Source organism: Balaenoptera physalus (genome assembly GCF_965194825.1).
Source record: "Balaenoptera physalus genome assembly, chromosome: 9".
Taxonomy (NCBI): Eukaryota; Metazoa; Chordata; class Mammalia; order Artiodactyla; family Balaenopteridae; genus Balaenoptera; species Balaenoptera physalus.
The window spans coordinates 96,886,625-96,905,504 of record NC_138888.1 but is presented as its reverse complement, the minus strand read 5'-3'; the positions used below and the strand labels follow the sequence as shown (position 1 = coordinate 96,905,504).

The 18,880-nt window shown below is 38.9% G+C and overlaps 1 protein-coding gene across 4 annotated transcripts in view; it reads right to left on the bottom strand.

Moving 5' to 3' along the window:
• COL12A1 (collagen type XII alpha 1 chain) overlaps positions 1 to 18,880 on the bottom strand; it is a 116,735-nt gene that overhangs the window by 26,811 nt on the left and 71,044 nt on the right. For all 4 annotated transcript variants that reach the window (XM_082475718.1, XM_082475719.1, XM_082475720.1 and 1 more), the window contains 13 exons: positions 18,651 to 18,770; positions 17,401 to 17,547; positions 16,056 to 16,172; positions 15,759 to 15,905; positions 15,152 to 15,226; positions 10,946 to 11,085; positions 8,938 to 9,061; positions 8,629 to 8,772; positions 6,699 to 6,863; positions 4,420 to 4,458; positions 4,184 to 4,322; positions 1,487 to 1,629; positions 1,093 to 1,202 (listed from right to left, as the gene is read on the bottom strand). In XM_082475718.1, the coding sequence (XP_082331844.1) occupies positions 1,093 to 1,202; positions 1,487 to 1,629; positions 4,184 to 4,322; positions 4,420 to 4,458; positions 6,699 to 6,863; positions 8,629 to 8,772; positions 8,938 to 9,061; positions 10,946 to 11,085; positions 15,152 to 15,226; positions 15,759 to 15,905; positions 16,056 to 16,172; positions 17,401 to 17,547; positions 18,651 to 18,770 (1,610 nt within the window). The remainder of the gene's footprint in view (positions 1 to 1,092; positions 1,203 to 1,486; positions 1,630 to 4,183; positions 4,323 to 4,419; positions 4,459 to 6,698; positions 6,864 to 8,628; positions 8,773 to 8,937; positions 9,062 to 10,945; positions 11,086 to 15,151; positions 15,227 to 15,758; positions 15,906 to 16,055; positions 16,173 to 17,400; positions 17,548 to 18,650; positions 18,771 to 18,880) is intronic.

Below are 18,880 nucleotides of genomic sequence, written 5' to 3'. Positions count from 1 at the left end.
ATCACTGTTTTTTGCTTCTCACTAATGTGCACGCTGAGGCCTCTCCAAGCCCCATGAAGAGAGTCCCTTGCCATCCTCACCAAGAATCTGATTCATGAATAAGAAAAACATTCTGGAAAGAAGCCAAGATTCTCAGGAATAGAATCAGCAAGAAATTCAGCTAAATCTACCCAAGTACAGGGTAGTTCTTCAATTTTCACTTGAGAATCACATTGAACTAGAAATATTTGTCTTCTGTGTATGGGGACTAACTTTCTGAGTGCTATACTGGGGAAATTTTAGACCACTTGCACGACAAATGGTCTTCCTCCTGTTAACTTGATCCAGTGGATGAAGAAATTCCATTAAAAAGTCCACTCCTAACCTCGACCGTTCTTTTCATTTCTAATGCTGCCAACTTCAGCACTCTTATCTGTAAGTTAATTGTCCTGACAGCAAGTTTCTATTTATCCTCGATGTTGAGATAAAAAAAATTAAGATCATCAAGAATAGATAATCCCCTAAGAATTTATCTTAGAACTTTCAATAAGATTTTTTTAGAGAAGTTGTAAATGTGTTCATGCAGAAGTTAATTTAGTAAACAGTTATCTTAATTATTTTGATAGTTAATGATAACTCTTGGACTGGCATGTTTGTAACTTTTCAATAAACAAGCAGGCAGAAGCAGCTTACTATTCTCTATAAAAGGATAAATAATTTGATCAATTAAATACAATCCACAAAAATTAAGCTTTTGAAACAAAATGACATAAAGGTTCAAAATAAAATGGTAGGTAGAAAAATGGGCACACAATATTGTATATACTACACGACTCATATTCTGAAAAGACATTAGCATTGAAAATACATTAAATGTTCATAGTAGTTATCTCATGGTTAGTAGAATTATCGTTTTAAATTCCCTTCTTTGAATTAATCAAATTCTTTGAAATAAGGTATTGTTTTTAAAAGACATGGCTATGTTTGCACCAGTTTAACATGACCTTTTAATAAATAATAAAATAAATTAGTTTAAATTTTAAGTCATATACTTTTTTCTACAAATAACTTTTTTCTATCAATATTTATTTTTCTATAATCTTACGTTTTTACCTTATGAAAACTTCCATAGAATAATGTCTTCACTTCATCTGTGTCAAACGTAACAGTTTGTACCTCACCCCTTGTATCCTTGTTAAAGAATGATAATGTCTTGCTAGAAGCTGTAATCAACACATAATTGTTATTAAATCAAATGCCTGGACACTCTATATTGAAAGTATTAACAAATAATTCTTGTTGGAGAATTCTCTAAAAAAATTAATAATTTCAGTTAAGATAAAATGTAATTCAAATATTTACTGATATATTTTTAAAACTTTAAACATAAAAGCATAATCAAGTAAATATATATATATATCTCCAGAAGGTTCTTAAAGAAAAAGGAAAAACATAATCAAAAGTATGCATGCATGTGCCTTAAAATAAGATAAATTATAATCCTTACGATCTGCAATCACCCCAACTTGTGGTTTGTGGTCTCTGTCTGTGATCTGCCAAATTGCAAAAGGGTCATTGGGAGTTTCTGGGAGAAGTCTGAATAGTAATATAATCGTATATGAAGGGGGGAGGCCATTGGGATGTAGATCTCTGTTGGATGAAACAAAATTAATTAATTAATAAGGATTTCTCATCAGAAATAGAGGATATTTTAAATCTTTGGGCTAGAATCTCATGATGAGTAGTATTAGAAGCCATTTATAATAATCTGGCTACATATTAGAAGGGGAAAAATTTAAGCATGACCTCAAAATAGCAAACACTAAAGACCCATTATGTAAGCAGTAATAGATGATTTATAATCTGATAAAGTCACAAAGGTCTGGGAAATTGCCAAATGGTCTTTCATCCTACTGTTAATAAATCATTTTTTCTAAGCACATAGATGATTATAAAACTATATAATGATGTTAGGGTGAGAAAACTTGTATCTAGGGATGTAATTTAAAGAGAGTAAATCTTACTAAATATATTTAATTTCCAACATCAGGGGTATGAGATCATAAGCAAGATGGCTTAAGGCTTTACTTGCTCCCTCCCTATATCTAATAGTTTTTACACTTCCCAAGTCCTCCCTTAAAATCTAGTAAAACAAATAATCTCCAGAAGGTCACCTGTTCCCCGAAACAAAACCAATAATAGATTTTACGGCCATGTACATGTGCAAACATTTAGTGCTGATAAAGGGATGTGATTCAATTAAAAGGAAATGTTTCTTGGCTCTAAGGCTGTTAGATGTAAAATGTGGCCCCATGTGTCCTTCTAGAGTTGAGTCAGTCATTGTTCTGGGGGAATCTCTGAAGCAGAATTAATGGTTTTCTGTCTGAGACCATTTAATAGCACTTTCTTCCTGAAGGTAGGAAAAGGGGCTTAATAATCAGCTCTTGGAATGGACTTGAGGACACGGGGAGGGGGAAGGGTAAGCTGGGACGAAGTGAGAGAGTGGCATGGACTTATATACACTACCAAATGTAAAATAGATAGCTAGTGGGAAGCAGCTGCATAGCACAGGGAGATCAGCTCGGTGCTTTGTGACCACCTAGAGGGGTGGGATAGGGAGGGTGGGAGGGAGATGCAAGAGGGAGGAGATATGGGGATATATGTATACCTATAGCTGATTCACTTTGTTATACAGCAGAAACTAACACACCACTGTAAAGCAATTATACTCCAATAAAGATGTTTAAAAAAAAAAATCAGCTCTTGGACAGAAGAGAAGCAACTCCTCCATGGATTTTGACAGAGGGCACAGAATGTCTCTTGAGGTTTCGTGTCCTAGTACCACACTGCTAGTACTTCTGGAATATAACGCTGCCCTACTTTTTTTATTTTTATTTTTATTAGAGTATAGTTGATTTACAATGTTGTGCTACTTTCTGCTGTACAGCAAAGTGCATCAGTTATACATATACATATCCACTCTTTTTTAGATTCTTTTCCCATATGTATAGCACAGGGAACTCTACTCAATACTCTGTAATGCCCTACTTCTTAAAGCATATGTTCTGGGCAAGCTGACACGATGCCTTTTGTATGTCCAAAAACTGACCATCTTCATAATATTCCACATTAAAAATAATTTCTCCATATTAATTCATTTCTCACCTAGCCCATTTTTCCCCTTTTTAAGTTAATGAGTGATTAGGAAAAAAATTACTTAATTGCATTTATGCCTCTTTCAGCCACAAGTTCTGAATCTTAAGAGGACAGTGGGCTGTCATAAAATGTAGGAATCATATCTTGAGGTGACAGAGTTAAATGCTGGGTACTTAGGTTCACTGGCAAACCTAAAACTGTGAACCAGTGTGGTTAGCCATAAAAGAGTTAGGAACTCACAGTGTGGTCACACTACAACAATAAAATCTGCTTCCTTAAAAGAAATGGGCTTTGGTTTTACTCTGAATTTTCCGTCAGCTTTCTCAGAGCATTTCAAATTTCAGGCATCATTGTCTGACCCTGTCCTAAGTTTCGGAAAACTCTATTTCTTCTTGTTCTTTTCCCTCCATAAGATGCCAAACACATATTTTTCGACATTCAAGTGTTTTCATTCTAATAAATAAAAAGTACATATTTTGGTTATTGGACCCAGGTACAAACTTTCATCCCGTAAAATAACAACATCTAGAGCTACCCAACAGATTGCCAGAGCACCAGCCAATAAAAACTAAGTGCTGCCTGTCAGATCACAGATCATGGACAAGCAAGACCACTGCAGTCTTTCATCCTCTGGAGTCGGAAACACTAGGAAGAATGCCTCTTCTCATTCTGCACTGATTCCATCCAGGCCCTCTGCACCAAGGCAGAAATGTTCAAAAGAAGAAGTTGCCTCCCTGTTTAAACAACCTCTCTTAAGAAGCGTAACTATAATCCTAGACTTAAATTCAAAAGGATCAGTAATCCATCATATGGCGGACACAGGATGAGATTCTTGGGTCTCAGAGTAGCAAGCTTGAGTCCTAGTCTCCCATGTGACCCAGTGGAACACAGTTAACCCAACTGTACTTAAGGAAACTAAACCAGGTCATCCATAGGACTCTTCCGACAATTCTAAAATACCAGGGTTCTAAGACATCAGCAAAGATTCCAAGCCTCAAAAAAGCATCTGGCCCGTGGTAAGAAAGAGAACTCCTGTTGTCACACTCACGCTGTAGGCTGATGCACAAAGGCGTTCTTCTGAAGCCTGTAAGATGAGTAGCTGGGAAAAGACCCTGACTCCAAAGAGACTCCTTGCACAAAAGCAAAATTCTTTTCTGTCAGGTTGTATGCTTCAAGCATCTTAAAACCTTTACATCAGAAAAAAAAAATATATTGAAATGAGGTCATTTTAATTATCTGATTGCTTAAATCCTGAAATAAATTAGCCCGAGTATGAACGCTTACCTGGTGAGGTGTAGCCATCCAAATAAATGAGAGGGCAACCTGCAAAGTACAGTGTTCTTTAAGTACGATTCACCAACAAGGTATACAAACATTATACATGCACAGAAAGCACCTGCGTACATACATCAAGTAACAGAACTGTTCATTCATTTATAAAGCATATCAATCTAACCTTTTCTAAGTTATTTTGTGTAGACTTTCCATGTGTACGTAAAATTATACAACTGACCAGTGTGACCACGTTTTCTGGACATTCTCCAGTCCAGCTGGAATTTTAGAATGTTCTTAAGAATGGTAAGATGGGGGCTTCCCTGGTGGCGCAGTGGTTAAGAATCCGCCTGCCAATGTGGGGGACACGGGTTCGAGCCCTGGTCCGGGAAGATCCCACATGCCGTGGAGCAACTGGGCCCGTACGCCGCAACTGCTGAGCCTGCGAGCCACAACTACTGAGCTCGCGTACTACAACTACCGAAGCCCATGCGCCCTAGAGCCCGTGCTCCGCAACAAGAGAAGCCACCGCAATGAGAAGCCGCGCATCACAACGAGGAGTGGCCCCGGCTCGCCACAACTAGAGAAAGCCCGCACACAGCAACGAAGACTCAACGTTGCCAGAAATAAATTAAAAAAAAAAAAAAAAAAAGAATGGTAAGATTGAATTAAAGGGGGGAAATTTTTAGATATTTTTCAATAGATTAAAGAACTTTTACTGATGAGGATGATTATAATTTTTGTGACTTTCTGTTTGAATAATAAAAAAAAAAAATCCCACAAGGACTCAGAGGCAAAAAATATCCAAATCAATTTTCACCGCAAAGTAAAGGAGCTGTTCCAGTGGAGGATTACTGGACCGAATGTCAATATTATGACATAGTATGAGTGTGTTTCGTGTTTGGTAATTGCAATCATTGTTGCTTTTGTTGTGGTCATCCATGTACAATGCTTGGTGTCAGTCTATTTATCTCTTGTAAAAATAAAATACAGTGTGTGTGTGTGCGCGTTGTGGAAAAAAAAAAAAAGAAATCTAAAAAAAAAAAAAAGAAAAAAGAACTTTTCTCCCAGGAAACTTCAGATCTGTGCAAGGGCAGGAGGAGTTTGCCGTCACTCAGTCCTCTTCTCTGCCAAGCCACGGAGGCTCACGCTGGCCACCAAACCTCACGGTGGCAGGAGTGCAGGGGGTCCCACCCCGGGCCCTGGAGCTGGGGCAGCAGAGGGCTGCATCCAGGACCTCGTGAAATGGAAGGGGCAGCTGGTGCTCCCTGCTCGCGTGCACTAGTGCGACTCCATTCTGAGCTTCAGCGTAAGTTCTACCGTAAACCACTGACGTTTGTTCACTACTGCCGCCTCTAACCCGAGTTCTGAGATCTCAACATAATGTCTAATAGGGGAAAACAGAACACTTAAAAAGCATAGCCCTGCCTGGGATCAGGGGTCTGGACCAGCCACGCAACTGTCTCCATAATCTAAGACCCCCCAAGAATCAGAGTTCATGGATGGAGAAGAGGAACAAATCAACTTAAATAATCAACCTTTTGTCCTTCACTGTATTTTTAGAGTTGAGCTTGAGGTCTCGGTATAATATGAAAAATCTACACCCAAGGAAACAAGTGGGAACCAAGTGTATTTCTACAGTGCACACTCACACAAGTCAGTTTTCTCGTGGCTCTCTTGAAGCACGGATGTTGACGGAACAAATACCAATTGATTACTAACAGGGGAAAACTTTCATCTCACGGAAATGCTTCTATAAATGCATTTCTAAGTTGAAGATTAATCTTCTCAAATGTCACAGGCATTGGGATGGTGGGAAAAGGATCTGTTCAAACACTTTATTTCCATACAAGGAACATTGCATCTTCAAGGCTAAAAATGGACCTCTGACAAGCATACAGTTAGCGTGATCTCAATAGAACAGTGATTCATCAGGTTCTCAAGTGGTTTCCCAGGATCTATTTATGCACAGACTTGATCTCGTATAGGATAGGGAACGGTCTACTCCAGCGGTCCCCAACCTTTTTGGTACCAGGGATCGGTTTCGTGGAAGACAGTTTTTTCCACGGACGGCGGGCGGTGGCGGTTCAGGCGGTGATGCGGGCGATGGGGAGCGGCAGATGAAGCTTCGCGCGCTCACTCCACCGCCCACCTCCTGCTGTGCGGTCCGGTTCCTAACAGGCTGCCGACCAGGACCGGTCCGCGGCCCAGGGGTTGGGGACCCGTGGTCTACTCAGTAGTTACTTTTTCAAAACAACTGAGACTGTGGATCCATGTGGACCATGACTTACTTGAAGTGGCAGTTTCACAGACAAATGTGATGAGGTTGTCCTCTATCTTCTCAAAAGATTCAAAGTCATCCACGATGAACACGTGACGTTCGCTTGGTTTGCTGGCTATGTTGGCAAGTTCATTGTAGTCGACGTCAGCCACGCCGACTACAAAGACACTGAACCCTGCAGAGCAGTGTTTATAGAGAGAATTACATACCCTTTCTTCCATCCTTTATGGTTTAAACAATTCAAAATACAATCTTATCAGAAATGATGCCATATTTTCTCAGCTAATGCAACAAGTTCTTTTAATTGACATAAACTCTCTTTAATGAATAGGTACTTTTTCCAGGTCTTCCTATTTTCTGGCTTATAAAATTCAATTAACTGGATTTCCTAAAGTCTTAACAATTAAAAGATGAACACTTTAAGAGCAGAATGACTTAATGTGGTACTCATTTCCTTCCACACATCCACAGTCTTAATATACCCATTAATTCTGCAGCTGTCTTAGGCAACATTAACATTTCAAGCTCATGTGCCTCAGAAATCAAAAATGGGCTCATTTTAAACTCCGAATTCCTGAAACTGATTTACTCAATAAACTCAGGCTCAGAGTCAGCACTTTGACCACTTTCAAAATGGAATCTACAACTCCCACTGGCAATAAACTTTCACTTATTTAGGCTAATACAAATAAACAAAGTTTTCACTCCAAAAGCTTAATTCAACAGTAGAAAAAATAGACTATATAAAGAATTAGTTACATAATTAGATATAAATAAGGTAACTTGAGAAGCAAACATTCATAACCCCAAAGTTAAATCACAAAGGAGCCTAAAATATACAGGAATCTGCTCAAAGTGCATAACATAACGGCAACAACTGATAAAAAGATCAGTGCATAGAACAATCTCTGTTGTAAGAAGACAGCATGACTTAGCATTAATCATGACTCATACTTTTAGCCAGAGACCCATGTATGTGCAGATGACAAATTCCACGTAACGAAGTACTTTACAATTTACACCACAATACATCATGCATAGCATAGAATTCTCTCTAAAATATGTCCACGTTGGACGCTGCCTGAAGGATTGCGGGTGTTAATGCAACTATAAAGACTTAGTTTCATCTCTAATCATCCTGAATAACTAATCCAAAGGGCAGTGTAACAAGGAGGCTTTCAGGATGTTTGATTGACAAGATCTACACCAGCAATATCTCCCTGAGGTCTCTCTGCTCCTTTGCAGTGAACCTTCCAGCAATCTGTTTGGGGTCTGCATCTGCCAGGACGTGCGAAACCTATGTCTCTCCTTGCATAGGACTGAACCAGCGTCAAGACTCATTTATGCTCTGGCAGGAAGCCTGCTCGAGGATCATCCCATTACTGCTGTTGCATAGGTTTCCAGCCACTATGCGGGACAGACCCTGAGGCACGTCTTATACAAAGAACACACCATGTCATTTCTGAGCAATTATCAAACCATTCCATGATGAAATGTAAGCTAACATTAGAAGGGCACGGAATACAGAGTAAAACAGAAACTAAAGTAACATCAGTAATTTTGGTCTTTTGCAATCATTCCCGGACGTTTGAAACCGTGAAAATAATGAGTGCATCAAACTTATGCTTGTGCCATGTGGAAAACAAACTTACGGTTACCAGGGGGTAAGGAGCGGGGGAGGGGGGACAAACTGGGAGATTGGGATTGACATATACACATTACTATATATAAAACAGATAACTAATAAGAACCTGCTGTATAGCACAGGGAACTCTACTCAATACTCAGTAATGGCCTATATGGGAAAAGAATCTAAAAAAGAGTGGATATATGTACATGTATCACTGAATCACTTTGCTGTACACCTGAAACTAACACAACATTGTAAATCAACTATACTCTAATAAAAAAATTTTTTGTTAATGTATGCTTGTGCTTACCTGACTGCTGGATGACGAAAGCCGCCTTCTTGACCTCGTCCTGTGACCGACCGTCTGTGACCACAACCAGCACCTTGGGGACATTCTTCCTCATACCACTCTCCCAGGTCAAGACCTTCTCCTTGATAAACGTGAGAGCTTTGCCTATAGAATGTGGCATGGAACACTTTAGTGTCATCTCAGGGAAAACTGTCCAAGTGCCCTTAGCCACGCCCAACTGATAAGCAATTGAATGTTAGAGTTACACTCTGCCTATCACTCCAAAGGCTTTGGAGAGTAAAGGTCTGTGTACACGCTGACGAACTGCACCTGTTCTCGTGTTTCCTCCTCTGTACCGGATATTCTGGAGGGCCCCGAGGGCCAGGGCCTTGTCGTTGTACGTGTTCAGCTTAAACTCAGACTTGACCTCGTCGCTGTACTGCACAAATGAGACCTGAAAGGAAAGGCGGTTTGGTGGTGAGGGTAAGTCACCTCTTTCAACGTTTCAATTGTCAAGTGATTCTTCTAGCTGCGTAATGCGAAAAAGAAGTGTATTAGACCTGACGGAATATGGTACACTCTTTATAGCTAATACAACTACTGCTGTCTCACTAAATTCTCTAATTTCTGATCTTCAGTGAAAGTGTCAGTAATTGATATTAATAATGTACATGCACTGTATTTATTCTCTAGGATGTAAGAAGGGATGGATAAAACTGGAGAGCAATGAGATTCCAAGATTAGAAATGAGAACATACCATCCTGAGCTCAAATGTTGGCTAAGCAATTGCTTCTCAGGCAACTGACCCTCTGCACTGACCATATCTATTCTTCATGGTAATATAAAAATGGCACATGTGTGATAATAATCAGCACTCATCACAAACTCAGTGACAGTGTGATTTAGTGGAAAGAATAAAAGCTTTATAGTCAGGATTCAATGGGCTCAAATCTTAGCGCTGCCAGTTAATAGCTTTGTGACATTGGGTAGGTTCCCAACATCTCTGGGCCTTCGTTTTTTATCAGTAAAAGGGAGATAATTATACTTACTTCTATGGCCAGTTTAAGGAATGAGAATCATGTATACAAAGTAGCTGGCACATAGAAGTTAATAAAATATGGTAGCTTTTTTTCTTATTTTTTATCAGAAATCTTAATTTCTAAAAGGATTTCAAAAAAGGCTTACTTGCTCACACTTTAAATTAAGACTATAACTAGCCTGACATTTTACTCTTCTTGGGTTGGAATAACATCTACAGGATTATTTGGGGATTTGAAATTTAATACATTCCACAAAGCATTATTCCATAAAAGAAGACATGATTTGTTTATGAAATTATTTGTGGTTTATGTCAGAAATCTCTTATTTTCATAACATCTCTAAGATGTACCTGTCTAAATAAAGAAGAAAATTCACCAAGAGAAATGGGAAGGGAAAGAGAATTCAGAAAAATAATAATACAATACAGTCTCTTGCCTTAAGCAGTCAATGATTTAGACAGAAGAGAATCACACAAATAATGACAATATAAAGAGATACGTGCCATAACAGCAACATAGACAAAACCCTTCAGGAGTCTGAAATGCCTAAAACTATCAAGGCAGCCTCTCCAGAAAGGGCGGAATTGAAGTGGGTCTTCAAGGTTACAGAATCCAGGTAGTAAGTAACAGAGCCACTGGCCCTGAGTCCAGGGGTATGTTGGGAGTGGAGGAGATTCTCAGCTTTACTGGTGGGTCAGAGCTAAGTGAGGAATTATTCTTTGAGGTGTGCCATGGAAGGATTAATTTTTCTAAGTTCCCACTCTAGTAAAAGCAATAAATTTGGAGTGATTCCAAAGCAAGATAATTGGTAGTTATCACTGTAGGAAAACAAATTAATTTCCCTTTGAGTTAACAATGGCCTTTCTTCTTCTGGTTCAGGTAATATCTGCAATGTCATGATAGAGGGGGCAGTAGGGTTCTACACACCCCTCCAGTCACTATCTATCACTGAATCTTCTGACTTAACGGGGTACAACAACCACAATGTATTTAACTTCCAGAACATAAAATGACCTTTTAGGAAAACGTATCACTGTCAGAAGATTTAAGCAGGAAGTTATTAGACTCCCCTAAATTCTGCAACAGGAATATCATCTAGCCAAGAGAATACCTAGAGGAATATTTATTTTTCTATTTATTTATCATTTGCACCCAAGTCCTTCCCAAATGTCTATGTGTAAAGAAAAGAGAAAATAACAAAGTCAAAATGGAGTTTATACTGAAAAGTCTTTCTACTTAAAAGTTTGAAGGAAATAGCAAGACATTACACGTGAATAACCTTTGAAATGACACCCACCTGAATTCCAGCAGGACTGATTTCATCAAAGGCTCCCACAGTATTGAAGATGAATTTTACAACTTTGTTAAAATTATCATCCCCGATACTCCAGGAGGCGTCAGTCAAGAATACGATATCTGCCTTGGCCCCTTTGCACACTGGGGGAAAAACACAGAGGAAGCCCCAAATCTCATGAATTCTTTCATTTCAGTGAAGTTACACAACTGAGAAACGTAATCTAACACCCTGCTACTCCTCCAAGGGTGGTTCAGCAGCAACGGCATTGCCTGGGAGCCTGATAGAAATTCAGAGTCCTGGGGCCCACCCCCGACTTCCTGCATCCGAATCAACGGTAGCAAGGTGCCAGATGATTCACGTGCACAGTGAAGTCTGAAAAGTGCTCGTCTAACTGGCCCCCAATTTCTGCTCTGGAATTACTCCATCTCCTCACTCTACACGCATATGCTCCCTCCTCATGGGATTCTTCAAGTAGCTTCAAACAATAACGAAGGAGGAAATCAAGTGAAAAAACAACCATGCTCAGAACTTAAGAAGAGTCCTCAGTGGGTTTGGAGATTTTTATATATAATTATCAAAGACTTGGTGTAGATAAGGTGTCTTTTCATTTTAAATTAGGCCACTAGAATCTTATGGAGGGAGGGAAGGGATGGAATAAAGAAACACCTTTAATTAGAATCTTCAGACTTGAAAGCTAAAAATTCTGAAAGTAAAAATTTAACATTTTAGTGATAAAAACTTACCACGTAGAATGTATAACACCAAGAATGAGCCCTAATGTAAATATGGACTTTGGGTGATAAAGATGTGCCAATATAGGTTCATAGGATGTATCAAATGTCCCACTCCGGGTTGGCAGGGGGCACGTTGAGAGTGGAGGGAAGCTGTGCATGTGAGGGGCAGGGCATGTCGGGACCTGTGTGTACTTTCAGCTCAAATTTGCTGTGAACCTAAAACTGCTCTAAAAAATAAAGCCTATTAAGAAAAAAAACCTTAACATATCTTTTTTTTTTTTTCAAAATTCACAATCTTATATGTTGTGGAATATGAATACGCGAGAGAAGTAAGTCATTACCACCAAAAAGGTAACAAACATATCCATCACCCCCAAAAGTTCACTGGTGTCCTTTTATAATAGTCTCTCCCTGTCAGTCCTCTCCACACCCCTTCCCATCCCCAGAAAATCACTGATCTCCTTTTGACATGATTGATTAATTTGCGTTTTCCAGAATTTTATATAAATGGAATCAGACAGTATCTTTTTTTTTTCCTCAGGCATCTTGCACCCAGCAGCATTATTTGGAGATTCATCTATGTTGTTGCGTTTAACAATAGCTTGTTCCTTTCTCTTGCTGAGAAGAATTCCATTTATTCCATTATTGCTTATTATTTCACTTTTTGATGAACATTTGGGTCATTTCCTGTTTTTTTCCAATTACCCGGTTTTTTTTTTTCTTACAAATAAAACTGCTATGAATATTCATGTAGAAGTCTTTGTGTGAACATATGCTTTCATTTCTCTCGGTTTAGCACCTCGTAATGAAATGACTGAGTGGTACCGTAGGTTTATGTTCAACTTGAAGAAGCTGCCAAGCTGTTTCCAGTGCAGTTATACATTTTACATTCCCACCAGCAGTGTATGAGGGTTCTAGTTACTCTACGTCTTTGCCAACACATGGTCATTTTAATTTTAGACATTCTAATAGGTGTAGTGGTATCTCATTGTGGTTTTGGCTTGCATGTCTCTAATGACTGATACTGAGCGTTCATATATCTTCTTTGGTAAAATGTCTTTTCAAATTTTTTGCTCACTTATTAAAATTGGGTTGTTTGTATTTTTATTACTGTGATTTGAGAATTATTTATGTAACATGGATATAAGTATTTTAGCAGATTATGTGATTTGTAAATATTTTCTCCTAATCTGCGACTTGTCTTCTCATTCTCTTAACAATGTTTTTCAAAGAGAAGTTCTTAATTTGGATGAAGTACAATTTATCAATTATTTCTTTGCTCACATTTTTGGTGTGATATTGAAGAAATCTTGGCCTAATTTCAGGTCACAAAGACACAAAGGTTTATAGATTAATTATTATATGTGGGCTTATGGTCCATTTTTTTAAATGTTTTTTTATCGTGGTAAAAGCCACATCATATAAAACATACTATTTTAACCACATTTAACTATACAGTTCAGTGGCACTAAATAACTTCACATTGCTGTGCAACTCTCACCATCATCCATCGCCCTAATTTTTTACCTTCCTCAACTGAAACTGTCCCCACCAAACACTAACTCCCCATTCCCCCTCCCCACCCCCCTTGCCCTCCTGCCCCTGGCATCTACCAATGTACTTTCTGACACTATGAATTTGACTCTTCTAGGTACTTCATTTAAGTGGAATCAAACAGTATTTGTCTGCACCTACTGTATACTGGAATGCATTTTTAAGGTAAACTTAATATATGCCCTACAAACAGATTGTACCTTCTTTTTTTTTTTTCCCTGTGCTATACAGTAGGTTCTCAATTAGTTATCTATTGTATACATAGTAGTGTATATATGTTGAATCCCAATCTCCCAATTTATCCCACCCCCTTTCCCCCCCCTTGGTGTCCACATGTTTGTTCTCTACGTCTGTGTCTCTATTTCTGCTCTGTAAATATGTTCATCTGTACTATTTTTCTAGATTCCACATATATGCGTTAATATATGATATTTGTTTTTCTCTTTCTGACTTACTTCACTCTGTATGACAGTCTCTAGGTCCATCCACGCCTCTGCAAATGGCACAATTTCCTTTTTATGGCTGAGTAACATTCCATTGTGTATACGTACCACATCTTCTTTATCCATTCCTCTGTTGATGGACATTTAGGTTGCTTCCATGTCCTGGCTATTGTAAATAGTGCTGCAATGAACATTGTGGTACATGTCTCTTTTGGAGTTATGGTTTTCTCTGGGTATATGCCCAGGAGTGGCATTGCTGGATCATATGGTAGTTCTATTTTTAGTTTTTTAAGGAACCTCCATACTGGTCTGCATAGTGGCTGTATCAATTTACATTCCCACCAACAGTGCAAGAGGGTTCCCTTTTCTCCACACCCTCTCCAGCATTTACTGTTTGTAGATTTTTGGATGATGGCCATTCTGACCAGTGTGAGGTGATACCTCATTGTAGTTTTGTTTTGCATTTCTCTAATAATTAGTGATGTTGAGCATCTTTTCATGTGCCTCTTGGCCATCTGCATGTCTTCTTTGGAGAAATGTCTATTTAGGTCTTCTGCCCATTTTTGGATTGGGTTGTTTTTGTTTTTTTTGATATTGAGCTGCATGAGCTGCTTGTATATTTTGGAGATTAATCCTTTGTCAGTTGCTTCGTTTGCAAATATTTTCTCCCATTCTGAGGGTTGTCTTTTCATCTTGCTTAACATGTCTTTAAGCCAAAAATATTTACTGAATTCCTTTCAACAGTCTAGAGAAACACATTACTATTTTATCCTATAATAATACACCTTTAATTTTTAATTTTACTTCTTTAATAGGCTTAATAAAGCCATAACATTCTAGAGCCTTCTAAGAGAAAAGAAAAATACTTTCAATTAAATGTTGGAAACAGAATGTGGTAAAAGAATAAACCAGTCGTTAATTAGCTAAAACTTAATTTGATGAAGCACTGAGCATTGCCCCAAATCACTGAGAGACCAATCTTAATAGCTCAGTCTATGTCTTTTTACCAGTTCACTGCAAGGGACAATTATGTCTCCAACTTTGGTGAACAGAAATTTTCTAGCTTTGTGTAATCCAGGGCCCTTCTCAGGTCAGAAGCCAGGAATTCCAAAGCCAAAGGCCCCAGGGGTTACGCTGCAAATTTAGCCCAAAAGGTTCACAGTGCCTGTTGATGCCAGCAGCCACAAGAAAGAAATGCCCGCCATGGGACAATGTATCATTTAAGGCACCCCTAGACCTTCATCTGCAAAATCGAGGAAACAGAGTTCCAGCTGAAGAGGCGGAGTGGTTTATGACTGGTTTTATTCACACTAAAATGGGCCTGGAGCAGAAGAGCAAATGACTGGTAATCCTTGCCTTTCATTGAAAAACTCTTGAGCAGGAATAATAGGTCAGAAATGTTCTATGTCAGCTGCATAAGTAAGAAGGCTATGAATCCCTATCAGCTGGATGCATTGCCTAATAGCAGTGCTTACCTTCCCGGGCTGGTGGAATCGTGGGAGGGGGAGGAGGTGTAGGTGGCTCTGTAGGAGCTTCTGTTGGTTTTACAGCTAGGATTAAAAGTAATAATTAGAAAAACGCAACATGTTCACATTTCATATCTCAGAAAGTAAATTTTAAGAGCCATTTAAGTCCTCGATAACAAAGCAAGTGTCATGGGCACTGACATACTGGGAATCCTATCTGATCCAAAATTGGTACCATTGGTAGTCACTCAACATTGACTACAGCAGCGCGAAGCGGAGCCCAGATGCAAAGGGAGAACGTAAGACCTTCAGATACAGTCAGATGAGCAAAGGTCACTAATACGGATACATGTTCACCTTCTCACTGTCAGCTACAGCCAGCTCTCCCTCCTTTAGGTCTTTCCTTACAATTATGCCAACTCTAACAGGGGCAGCACGGATTTGCTGCAGATAAAGGTGCTGCACCAGCCACGGACGCCACTTCAAGGACCTGCCATCATGTCACTATTGCTGCTCGTAAGGAGAAGTGCCACACAGGAGTCACTTATGTCTCCCACACCCAGAGCATCCTACTCTGAAGCCTTACAGAGACCCCCCAGATTACTCAAACACTTACTAGTATGTTCTTTGACAGAGACACCTGGTCCCTCAAGATTTGGTGTCTGCACAAAGACAGTGACGCCATAATCAGTGTCTGGTGACAGGCCAGTGAAACAGTGACTGGTTTCTGACCCACGCACGGTAATCTCCTGTCCTCTTGTTCCTGATGAGGACAGCAGAGGAAAAATGCCAGTGTCACCAGTAATTATATTTAAAGACCTTTTGATACATCATTTTATAAATAGAACGACACCTTTACGGAAGTTTTAAATGTGGCTACTATGTGCTCCAGGTCATATTTTTGCACACGTACCATCTGCAGGGCTCAGTTTCAGCCTGTAGGAAGTGGCTGCCCGGTGAGCTGACCATCTAACACAGAATGTATCCCACCCGACCTGGTAAGTTTTCAGATCTGTCACATTCAAATATACTACAAGAGAAGGACAGAAAGAAATAGATTTACTTCATAAATAAAGGCAAAAAGCATACTTTTAATCACAACACAATTTTAAAACTTCCACTGTGGCTGAAAAAAATAATGTCTAAAGTCTCACATTGTTTCTTCATGAGAAACATACATGAAGCAAACACGAAAACATGATATTGTCAAAACCGACCTCCCTTTCTATGACTGATTTTCAAGGGAAGGAAAATCCACATTCAGGCGTACCTCTGAGATACTGCAGGTTCAGTTTCAGACCACCAGAATAAAGCAAATATTGGTACAATAAAGCGAGTGACACAAATATTTTGATTTCCCAGTGCATAAAAGTTATGTTTACACTATACCTTAGTTTATTAAGTGTGCAATAGTGTTATGTCTAAAAGAATAATGTTCATACCTTCATTAAAAACACTTTATTGCTAAAAAATATTAACCATCATTTGAGCCTTCAACAAATTGTAATCTTTTTGCAATAGTAACATCAAAGATTACGGATCTCCGATCACCATAACAAACATAATAACAATGAAAAAGTTCAAAATATTGCAAGAACTACCAAATGTGACACAGAGACATGAAGTGAGCAAATACTGATGGAAAAATGGCACCAGTAGACTTGCTCCATGCCGGGTTGCCACAAACCTTCAATTTATAAAAAAACACCGCATCCGCCAAGCACAATACAGCCAAGTGCAATCAAACGAGGTCTGTCTATAGCCCCTCTCAACACAATGAATGTCAACGACACCTCATGAAAAATAATAAAACAAATTTTCTGAAAGGCTATCTGCTAAGTCCTCAAATAGCCATTAAAGCACTTGATGACAACAAAATCTATCTGTAAGCTGAATCAGTCATCATGGCATTTATGTGAAAACTTTCAATTAGATCAATACATTTAGGTAATATACGTTTAACATCAAATGTCAGGAAAAACCACATAGCATCCCACATGGATAAAATCATAATTTTTATAATTTTTATCTTTTAAAATTCAAAATGTATTTTCTATGAAACAAACATATCTCATCATTATACATTTTGTATACTTGATTATATGACGTAAGTATTTGCTTAGCTGGACACAAAACAGTTATCTACTCAATGCTGAGGAAACATGCGTAAGAAAAAGAAAGAAAGAAAGTTGAAACAGACTGACCTGGTCATTTATACTACACTTTTTCTTACAACCACAAAAAGCTACGTGACTCACATGTAGTGCCTTGGTCCGTCAGAGGGACACTGAGTCCAGAATCATACTGAGCATAAACATTCACGTCATAGGTGGTGCTGGGGTTGAGATTGTGTAACGTGTATGATGTCACTTCTCCAACAAAGACCTCCATGGGCTCATTGGAACCTTTAATAACAATCACAAAAAATACATAGAAATATGCCATTCCTAGTCTCAAATTTTTCTTAAAGTCAAATAACTTATACTCAAACGATAGTATGAACACCATTAATTCCATAGCCCTTATGCACGTGCTCCCCGTAATACACGCTGCATTACGTGGTGAATACAAAACTGTAAGCAGAGACCGAAGCCTTTTCCTTGTTATTCTCAAAGCATAGCACAGTAGCTAGCATGTGTACTAATGAATGTAGCGTGTGTGTAATTAATGTCCCTTTAACGAATAGATCATCACACCGTCAACTACTCTAGACTCTCAAGCCTCCTCTTTAAGCTCCAGTTTGCCAGCATAGTGCTTTGTACACACTGGGTGCTCAATTAACATTTTTCTGCTGTAGAGATAATTTAAGAACGTCTATCTCCCACCCCGTTCCATGCAGTGTGGTTACTGAAAGTCCTCCACCTTGAAGTTCCCTCTCCATTTCTTGCACAGGCTCACATATCCTTACGCTTGCCTTCTCTCCTTTATTTTTTTCTAGTTCACATCCTTCCTGGGTGCATGGAAGATACCCCAGCAAATTTACTATAAAAGGATTTTGCTTCCATTTTGCTAAACATATAGACAGAAGGTGGAAACATAGATGGCGAATAACTTAATAGAGGGGACATCCATTTAGGTGAAAGTGGCAGTGGGAAGCTGAAAGCAAGCCTGCCGTGACTAAACTAAAATGCACATGCCCCGAATGGAATAATACCTTGACCTGATGGGAAAAATACACAAGTTTATACTAATTAAGTACTCATTATTTCACGATCATAATAACATATAGGTTGTCTGAACACAGCTTCAATTTGTGCAATTTTATGAACCAGATCAGACGTTTCAGTCATGCAGATTAATGGGAGTGGCATCTAAACCCATAGTAACAATGATACTTTAGACCATTGGCTTAAATACTATTTCCAGAAACGTTACCTCTGGTAGGAGAGGACTTGATGTGATAACTGAACTATCAGGAGAATCTAATCATGGGGGATGCAACAAAGAACACCCTCATGCACAAATAACCCTCCAATGCATTTCTAAGATGATAAAGGTGCTTCCTTACCCACTGGCTTATACACAATTTTATATCCAAGAACGGGAGATGGTGAAGGATCCCAAGACACTCTGAATCTCGTATACCATTCATCTGAGATGTGTATGTTCTGAGGAGGAAGTAATCCCACTGGAAACAAATATTGGCACACATTACTGACCTCTTATTGACAAACGAGGAGAGAGCACAGAACTTTATGAGTACTGACCATGAATATTGACAGTGCAGCCTCATGAGAG